The 10,501-nt window shown below is 34.1% G+C and overlaps 1 protein-coding gene across 4 annotated transcripts; it reads right to left on the reverse strand.

Moving 5' to 3' along the window:
• Positions 1 to 401: 401 nt before the first annotated feature.
• Positions 402 to 7,237, reverse strand: LOC116401650 (probable aldo-keto reductase 1). 4 transcript variants are annotated; one of them, XR_004217072.1, is made up of 9 exons: positions 7,074 to 7,236; positions 6,486 to 6,653; positions 6,035 to 6,235; positions 5,736 to 5,908; positions 4,601 to 4,697; positions 1,488 to 1,641; positions 738 to 938; positions 557 to 620; positions 402 to 459 (listed from the first exon to the last, which is right to left on the reverse strand). XR_004217072.1 is itself a non-coding variant. In XM_031886415.1 (9 exons), the coding sequence occupies exons 1-7, from the start codon at positions 7,131 to 7,133 to the stop codon at positions 748 to 750; spliced, it is 1,044 nt and encodes a 347-aa protein (XP_031742275.1). In that variant the 5' UTR covers positions 7,134 to 7,237; the 3' UTR covers positions 409 to 459; positions 557 to 593; positions 738 to 747. The 4 variants fall into 4 exon arrangements, 3 of the variants coding, with proteins under 3 accessions (XP_031742274.1, XP_031742273.1, XP_031742275.1); XM_031886415.1 differs by having other exon boundaries at positions 409 to 459; positions 557 to 593; positions 7,074 to 7,237; XM_031886414.1 differs by having other exon boundaries at positions 405 to 593; positions 7,074 to 7,237.
• Positions 7,238 to 10,501: the final 3,264 nt, after the last annotated feature.

A 10,501-nucleotide genomic window follows, 5' to 3' on the forward strand; every position in this document is an offset into this window, starting at 1 on the left:
ACAAAATTAGGATTTTCTAAAACCGCTACTTTTGAAATATAAAACCAAAATGGTGCTAGTTTTGTCAATTTCTCCGTGAGTTGTCCCAAAAAAATCAAACTACTACCATATTAGAAGTGGAAATTGGGAGTAAAAGAATGAGATTAATTTTAACACTTCCCCCGTATTGGGAAATGAGATAAAGCCCAGGGGAATTGTGTAGTAAATAGTTTTTAAAATTTAACTGAGAATTCGACTCCTTTACTAAATCGATACTGAACAAGACTTAAATTGTTTAGGTTTCAAATTTTTGTTTGGTTTTCTAAAACAACTGACAGTGATATGCTAGAATTTGAAATTTTGTTATATTTGTGCCATTTTCAATAATTTCCCAAATATATAACTAGAAAAGAAAGGAATGCTTATAGGTACGAATCAGAGCCTGTATTATTGGAGAACGGCAATGGCGACAGACAAATTCTACACAAATGAAAGATGAAAGATTGGTGAATAGAGAAGCAGAAAACAATGACAAAGTCTTCATAATGACTCTAATACATATCAATGTTCGCAGTACCTCTACAGCTATTAACTCAGAAATGCCAAAATCCCTCCTGGAGATAAGCAACATGGCCTTCATTCTATCAGCAACATCATTTATAGAACTCATCATAAATCTCTATTCAAAATGATGGTAAGATAATCTGGATTTCTATGTCCAAATCTCATAAAATTGGCATAAGGTGTTTGTTGCAAACCTTGTATTCTTTAGGTTGAGATGTCATTCACTTTTGGAGTGATAGCGTATTTCCATGTTGTATGAACCATGTTATCATAAGTTCTATTTCCAGCTACCTCACTTTCGGGTACGGCCTCAGAAATTTCGTTCCGGTCATCTTTGTTGAGCCTAACTGTCAACGAACCAATGTTCTGATCCAAATTCTTTATCTTGGTTGTGCCTTGGGACATAGGAAAGAAGTCATAAAAAGAGAGGTTCTGCCTCAGCATGATGTTTACAGGTCTTGGGAGTTTATTAATGCAACTAGTAAAAGATAGATCAAAAGTCTACGTTTATGAAAAAAAATCCAGCCTTGTTCTTTTATTACAAGGTTGGTAAGTAACATTTACCCTATTTAGTTCTTCAACCTAAAAAAGTTTTAACAACTGCATCCTCAAATTTGGAGCTATGATTTTATGTAGTCCATGTGATTAACAAAGTTAATTGAATGATGATAAGACATGTCGTTATTGCACATATGTTAGCTGATTTGACATGTGACATACCAAAAGTAAATATCTGTCATTTTAAGCAACTCTTTTAAAATGTGTGTCATTCAATTTTATCATTCTATTCATTTCCACCATTGGTCTACCGTACTCAATCAAATCAGCTAAAATTTGTTCAGTAAACATGTCACGTCATCATTTAGTTGTTGATGAGATGGACGACATAATATCATAATTTGAAGTTTTGTATCTAATTAAAACTTTATAAAGTTACTAGTCACCTGGAATTGGAACAACATCATCGCCTTGCTCGAGAACCCATGCAAGGGCAAGCTGAGCAGGAGAGCATTGGTGTTTTTCAGCAAGCTTCTCTATTCGTGTGTAAATGTGTTTGTTCTTCTCCAAGTTTTCTTCAACAAATCGAGGATGAGTAGCCTAAGGAATGAATTTTGCAATATATCTTTATTATGAACCCAACACAAATGAAGAATTCTAATATATACCAACACCAAAGTTGAACTACCTCTTTAAAGAAACAAACAAACAAGAAGTCATATGGACAGACACAACTTTATCAGGAAGGACATGCCATACCATTAAGCAAAAAGGCAAAGAAAAACATGTAATATTAACTTTAGTTAACTGAATTTAAAAATTTAAGAAAAAGGTATGTTGTGTAGAAAGAGAATCTTTGGGGGTTCATTCCGGGAACACTTAAAATAAATGATGAGAAAAAAGAGGTAATATTTTCTTGGACTTCGGTGATATTTCATCAATCAATCCACCCGGTAAAGTCAGAGGAGATTTATTTCTTTATGATTTTTCAAATCCAGTGGATGCTATTAGATTAAATCAAGTTTTGAAGGATGAAGGGGTTGAATGTGATTCAAGTTTGAGTTTCTTCTAAAAGCAAGGATGCGTGGACAATACACTAGAAATCCATTTATCCAGTCATAAAATTTCAACGAGTTGAAACTTCAAAAGCTGAAATCTGCTTCACTAGAGCCAGAGAAGGTAAGGATGAGGTAAATCCAAAGGTCACTGTGAACTCCGCTGAGAGTCCGTAAAGGTGCAATCAAAGAAAATGAGTAAGTTCTTTGTTAGACCACCGATTATACATACTTATGTTAGGAGGTGCAGTTTGGGTAATTCACCTAACCAGGGTTAAATGGTGGTTAGGTGACGTGGGTTAAATATATATATATATATATATATATATATATATATATATATATATATATATATATATGTATATGCTTACTTTTATAATGTTTTGAACCTTAAGCTTTTTGGATGTTAATCTCCTTGTTGATGGAGAGTTCCTTCCTCTAGAAAGGAGATAAATTGCATTTTCTTGTTTATTAAGTAAAAAACCAAACTCTCAGTCAAGAGCTGTTGGAATGCCTAAGAAGGCAGTATCGCCTAGACAAAACTCGTGATCAATTTGCCTTGTATCTCGTCTACTGGTCAGATTGCCGGGTCAAATCATCTACTACAAGATAAAAACAAGTTAAGATAAAAGGCTGAGTTGTGGATCTCGCTCATTTTAACACGTTTCGCGGCTCTGCTCTTTTAAGTGAACAGATTCGTACAGCCCCGTCGTCTCTAGGATAAAACTGTCTTGTTCTTCAATCAGAATTGCACTGGAAACTAATTGGAATCTCAACACTCAAATGGACACTTTGATTTGCTCATAAATCTCACATAAAGAAAGTTTTTAAAGAAAGCTTTTCTTGCTTTTTTCTCGTACATTCAAAATGAAGAAAGACCCGTGTTTAGAAAGTGAGGAGACTAAAATAGACTTGGTGATTAAATAAAAAAAACATTTGGTAATTAATTATTGAAACGTTGGGAATTAAGTAGAAAACATAATTAAAACGTTTGAAATAAATTATGACAAATCAATTATAAAACGGCAAAAGTATTTTAAAAATACTTTGTTGAAATAAAAAATAATATCATTATTACATCTCATCTTGCCTAGCCATCTCACCTAGGATGGTGACAAGTGCGTGAAGATTATAGCGAAACTCTTAGCCATCTCGCCTAGGATGGCAGTTTGCATGTGGAGATTAGTATATCTAATCGTCTAGTCATCTCTCCTTAGATGGCAACACGCAACTTATTTTTGCTTATCTTCAAGTTTCTTGAACACTTAATTTTAAAGTCAATAGTAGAAAAATGCAAACTAATTTTCATTTGAGATCTGATTTTAGTCACTTTTTGGTTTAATAATCAATTTCTTTGTAAAGTTTGAAGGCTTCAGATAGAGTTTGGGATTCAAGTCTCTTGAACACTTACTTCAGAACTAGTTCTCCCCCTAGATTCATCGAAGAAGTTGAGCTAAAGAACTGTTTCCAACCAATTGAACAATTAATAACTTCAGCAGTTTTTGGTTTTCAGCTTAGTGAAAATTCAGCAAGGGTAGTTGTTGTTCTCTTAGCGTTCCCTCTTCACTCATCTCAAAGCTTATTGTTGGCAAATTAATTTAGTTTTTGGTATTTCGATTGAGTTGGTTGTTCATTTCATCTTTTCTCGTCGAGCGCAAGAATGATTTCCTCCCCTCAAATAATTTAATGTTACTTCGCAATTTTTTGGTTTGGAAATTGTTAGCAAGTCTTGTCGGGCTCAAAATCGTTTGTCTCCTATTGGTGTTCCATCTACATTCTTTTTTAAGCTATCAGTGTGCAATTCTTCCACATAATTTGGCTTCTTATTGAAAAAGCATAATTTTGCTTGGTTGTTCTTTCTTCTTTTTTGTTTGAGTTATTGAGGATTTTGATTAGTTTGTATCGTTATTTTGATTGTCTTTTTAGTCATTTTTCTTCTTATTGCTCATAGTATATTCCTCTTGTACTTTGAGCATTAATCTCATTTATTATCAATAATAAAGAAGCTTGTTTATGTTTAAAAAAAACTTAAGAAAGGTATTATGCAATGCCAAATGAGTTCGTATATGTTTGGGAGTGATTTAAAATTGTCATAATCACTTGTCATTTTTTAAATCACTTCAAAGCACACTTTTAATCAATAAAAATTAATTTTGTATCAAATTTTACACTTATAAATGCAATTTTCATATCAAATTAGATAGGAAGATTTTAAAAAAGACAAAAGTGATTCTAGGTTAGAATCAGTCCCAAATCTTTTAACTCTCAAGACAAAAGTGATTCTCAAGGTGTCCTCTTGAGAGTTAACAAGGATGATATTCTTGGTCATTTTTTCTTTCCTTGAGAGAGACTTTTATATACTCTTGAAACTCCCTACTGATTTCCTTGAGAGTTAACTAAGATTTTATATTTACTAGTTTAGACTGGTTTCATTCAAAGAGTATTAGACTTAACTAGAAAGAGAGAGAGAGATAAAGAGATAATGGTCCAGAACAGATAGATACCAAGTGACTACCAACAGGTAAACTTTCCACAACTGCTTTACCAGCAAAGAAGCCTCGACCCAGAGGGCTGTAAGGAACAATGCCGATGCCTAGCTCTCTGCAAAATAATCACATGCCAATATTGTCTTATTTAGCAAAGGAAAAGTATGACAGCTTAAACATAGACATAAAAAGGGGCAAATCAAGCAATGTAACAAGACAAAAGCCAATCATTTAAGAACTAAAGAAACTCGCTCCCTGCTCGAACAGATTCAGTGGGCAATATGTGAAAATAATCAATGATCAAAATACAAATCCAAAATTGGATAGTTCATTGTAGCCTAGAAAGGTTGTCCATAACTCAAGTGCTTCCTTAATCTAAGGGCACAAATGATAGGAAATCTGTTACAAACTTGAACTTCTTATTTTAACAAAGGTGTTGAGGAGTCTTTCTTCTTGCATTATGCTCATGTCCCACCCTCACTAATCTCTAGGAGTCCTCATTCATCCCAAGGACAACTATGGCATTAAGTTAAAACCCAGAAACTTGAACCCAAGACCTTGGAAGGTAATACTAAATATCCCAATACAAACATCAAAATCCCTTACTATTTGGATACCCCACAGGTCTAGGGGACGACTTCAACATTAGAAGATCAATTGAACGAACTGTTACCTACTGCCAAATCTGATAAAGCCATACTGTGGTTCCTAATTTTAACCTCCTGTTTTTTGTACTTTGAGCATTGGATTCTATTGAAAATAACGACAACACACAAATTTAAATGAAAACCCTACTACAGGAAGAAAAACCAGGGTACAATTAGTTTTCTTATTATTTTCTCATATCACAAATAATACAAAGGGGAACATTAACAGACAACATGAACCTAAGATAAAAAAGGAAAGAATAAATAGGGTTACATAAAATACAAATGAACCCTTGGGCTTTCAACACACAACAAGCCCACTGATCCTAACGTACTCTTTTCACATCAATGGACTCTTTTCATTTTATGAATGGACTCCTTTCATTTTATCAATGGACTCCTTTCATTTCGTTAATGAGAGGCCTTAATTTTGAATTGTAGTTCCTAATTCTGAACACAATATATCAGTTGTAGGGAAAATCTGGGTTTAAAATGTCAAACAGTACCTGCAAAGAGGAACAATCTCCTCCTCGATGTCACGTGTCCAGACGGACCATTCCATCTGTAGAGCTGTAATAGGATGAATTGCATGTGCCCTCTTTATGGTGTCTGGGCTAGCTTCAGATAAACCTATATATTTGATCTTTCCCTCCTCCACAAGTTTTTTCAGTTCACCCATCTACAAATCAAGAACATATATCTCAAAATTAATCTACTGGTACTAGTTAGTGTTATCACTAATACAAAAAGGAACAAGAAATTAGTGTACGACAACAAAGAGGGGATATGAGTAGAGTTTATTTACAGTTTCTTCTATAGATGTAGATGTATCAGTGCGATGTTGATAATAGAGATCAATGTAATCTATATCAAGTCGTTTCAAGCTAGCCTCACAACATGACCGCACATACTCTGGGGTTCCATTTACTGTCATTGAACTTCCAATCCTTGTAATTCCAAACTTAGTGGCAATCTGAACCTTTTCTCTTGGTAACCGTTTCAGTGCCTGAAAGATGAAAAAATAGTAAAAAAGAAAACGAAAAGACAGGTCAATGAAAAATATTTCTAAACAGGTATTTCACTATAAGAGGATTCTCAACAGTGCAAAAAAAAAAAAAAAGAAAGAAAGAGGAAAACAAACAGTGCAAACAAGCAGTCATAAGAAATTTAAGCTTGAAAAAAAACCTGAAACTAAACTCAAACTTGGAATTAGTTCAGCATTCTGTTTGCAATACTTCAGAAGCAGAGGTGAGTACCTTTCCAACCAGGATTTCATTGGAGTGGGGTCCATATACATCTGCTGTATCGAAAAAAGTGATTCCCCTATTGAAAGCCTCCTTTAGTATTGAGATACCATCTTCATCAGATAAACAAGAATTGTAGACTCCAGTCAAGCCCATACATCCAAATCCCAATTTTGAGACCTGTGTATTATATTATACAAATATAAGATTTGTAATAAATGAGGCGAAACCAAAGATTAGGAAAGCTCAATGCCAAAAAGCCTCTCAAATACTTTACATATCTTCATTTCTCAAATGAAAAAGAAAGCCTCCTTTTAAACAAGAGTATTAGTAACCTTTTAAGTCTTCCTCAAAACAATTATTTTCTAGTTTTTCACTATACAACTTTTCCACCCAATTTGCTCAAATCAGTACATGATGTTAAAAGTTGTCTGTAAACCAAAAAAAAAAAAACCAATTAAATTACTTAATTTTAAAAGTTATCATAAATAATGTTTCGATCCAACTAGAAGTTCGTTTTCTTTTGACAGTCAAATCCAGTTTCAACAAAAAGGGTGGGGGGAAAAGAGGGAGGATCTACAAGAGACATATGAGTTATACCTCAAGTCCCTGACTTCCAAGTTGCACCCTAGGAATTTGAACTCCTTGCCCCTCTGCCATTGTTTTCCCTCTAAACCTTGGAAGCAGAAAGTTGGTGGATCCTTTTATTACTCCGTTTAACCAATCCTCATATGTGAGCTTTTATACGTGTGTCTGTGTATATACAGGACTAAAATGCTGATGGAGAATAGTAGCAAAGGAAATATCACGTGAGGAATGAACAAATGGATATCCATCCATCATTGCTTACATCACAGTTTCCCACTTCAAATTGAATATAAAATATTTGTTTGTTTTGAACCTTTAAATCATTGATTACGCATTTCCACCTCCTTTTCCTTTAATTGAGTACGCCCATTTAAGACATTTTAGACTTCGCCTTACATCACTTGATACATCATCCATGATCACCTTCATTATTTTGAGTTGGACTGACGTAGCTTTTAGAACCAACCCAGTGGTTTGGGTTGTAAATTTCTGGACTCATACAACCTGTGTAAAAGAATAGACCCAACCGGACTACGAGACATTTGGGTTGGATTCCTTTACGTTATTAGAGTAAATTATTACTATTTTTATTTAGAAAAAGTGAATTATTAATATGTAATAGGTTAATTATCATAAATATAACAAAAACAACCGACCTTATAACAAAATAAAAAAAATACACAATTTCAATGTTTTTTTACCAAACTTCGACTCTACAACATTTAGGTGTTATATGTCGACACTTTGGCGTCGTTATTTTTCAAGTCACAACCCATATTTTTTTACATATAAATTAATGATATAAATAAATTAAATACATAATTCAACTTACTCATGTATGTTTAGAATTTTTTCTTTTTGTTGAAAATAAAAAATGTAAATTACATTGTCGGTAAAGGTTTACAATAATCCAAAAGATAAATTAGTTGTAATACATGTATGTGTGACCTAATATAATCAAACTAACTCATAAATGAACTTGATCGATCTCATGGTTCATGGATTCTTCAACTACCCGTAAATTTGGTGAGCTCCTTCAAAAGGCAAGCGGAGAGCTTTTGAGAGAGAGGAAAAGTCGTGAAGAGTGTTTGCGAGAGAGGGAGAAATGTCGCTGGAGAGCGTTTGCGGAGAGAAAGACAACGACGACCTGGGATGAAGTAAGGGACTTTTGCGATTGTGATTCGCAAGAGAGATGAAGTAAGGGATTTTTATTAGGGTGATTTTTAATGACACATAATTTACGTCGTTAATTAACAACGCAAAAATTATGTCAAGAAAACTCAATTTGTGTCAGGAAAATTATGTCATGAAAATTTTCACATTTTTATTTTTAACGACACATTTTATTCCCCTCCTTCCATTTTTTTTCTTGATATCAAGTGTCATTAAAATCCATATTTCTAAATAAATTTATTCGACGACGGTGACTAGATTGGTGGGTTCTATTAGGAAACACATCAAGATCCCATATCTTCTCCTATAATTAAGCTCAATCAAGATCTCATATCTTCTCTTGTAATTAAGCTCTTAATTGTAAATTATCTTTCATTATATTTTACCATATTTACCTCATTGTATTATGTATAAATATGTACATCTATCAATGAAAATAATCAAGTAAGTTCTATAAATTCATTATAGTTATTTAATGGTATCAGAGCATACCTCAAAATAATTTTTTTTTCCAACATATCTCTTTAATGGCCACCTCCAACTCTCAATTTGATCTCATCTCCACTAAAACTCCTAATCCCATCCCCACAAATTCATCACCACAAAATCAATTTGTTCCTACTTCCACTCTCTTTTTGCTATCCAATATTTGTAACTTTGTTCCCCTTCGTCTAGACTCCACCAATTATGTTCTAGGGAAATACCAGGTTTCTTCCATCCTCAAAGCCCATTTCGTGTTTGGTCACATTGACGATTCTTTCTCGTGTCCTCCAAAATTTTTATCTTCACCAACTACTGGAACCACTCCTAAAACCAGTTCTTATCATCTTCATTGGCTCTCCCGTGACCAAGCCCTTATCACCCTTATAAACGCAACCTTATCACCTTCTGCCCTTGCTCATGTTGTCGGCTCACCCTCATAAAAAACATTGTGGTTCTCCCTAGAAAAGCGATACTCTTCAAATACCCGATCCAATATTCAAGATCTCATATCCGCCCTTTACACCATAAAGAAAAATCCTTCTGAAACCATCGAGCAATACTCTTCTCGAATAGGGTCCTCTCTTTGTAAGCTATAGCATTGACCTTTTTTTCGACGTTTAGAGAGGAAAATAAAAACTGACTCTCAAGCTTTTTATTTTTTTTGGCTTTTAGGGGCAAAGAACTTTAATATAACTCAAAATGAGACCACCCAGTAGTTAGTTGTGAGTTTTTTAGATCTTTAACATCATTCTACATTGGGTCCTCTCTTCATAGGCTACAACATTGGTTTTTTTTTTCGACGTTTTGGAACGAAAATAAAAACTGACTCTCGGACATATTTTTTTCGGCTTTTATGGGCAAAGAACTTTAATATCACTCAAAATGAGATCATCCAGTAGTTAGGTGTGATTTTTCGAGACCTTTGACATCGTTCTAAATTGGGTCATTTCTTCATAGGCTATAGCATTGGTCTTTTTTTCAACGTTTTGGGACGAAAATAAAAACCGACTCCCGGGCATAATCTTTTTGGCATTTATGGGCAAATAACTTTAATATCACTCAAAATGAGACCACCCAGTAGTTAGGTATGAGTTTTTGAGACCTTTGACATCGTTCCAAATTGGATCCTTTCTTCGTAGGCTATATCATTGGTCCTTTTTTCGACGTTTTGGGACGAAAATAAAAACGGACTCTCGAACAAATTTTTTTTGGCTTTTATGGTCAAAGAACTTTAATATCACTCATAATGAGACCACCCAGTAGTTAGGTGTGAGTTTTCGAGACCTTTGACATCGTTCCAAATTAGGTCCTTTCTTTGTAGGCTTGCATTGACCATTTCCATTTTTTCGACGTTTTGGGACGAAAATAAAAACTTACTCTTGGGCATAGTTTTTTCGATTTTTATGGACAAAGAACTTTAATATCGCTGAAAATGAGACCACCCAATAGTTAGGTGTGAGTATTCGAGACCTTTGACATCGTTCCAAATTGGGTTCTTTCTTCGTAAGCTATAGCATTGGCCCTTTTTTTGACGTTTTGGGACGAAAATAAAAACTGACTCTCTGACATATTTTTTTTTGCTTTTATGGGCAAAGAACTTTAATATCACCCAAAATGAGACCACCCAGTAGTTAGGTGTGAGTTTTCGAGACCTTTGACATCGTTCTAAATTGGGTCTTTTCTTTGTAGGTTATAGCATTGTCATTTTTTTCGACGTTTTTGGGACGAAAATAAAAACTGACTCTCGTACATATTTTTTTCGGCTTTTATGGGCAAAGAACTTT

The sequence above is a fragment of the Cucumis sativus genome, chromosome 5 (assembly GCF_000004075.3).
Source record: "Cucumis sativus cultivar 9930 chromosome 5, Cucumber_9930_V3, whole genome shotgun sequence".
Taxonomy (NCBI): domain Eukaryota; kingdom Viridiplantae; phylum Streptophyta; class Magnoliopsida; order Cucurbitales; family Cucurbitaceae; genus Cucumis; species Cucumis sativus.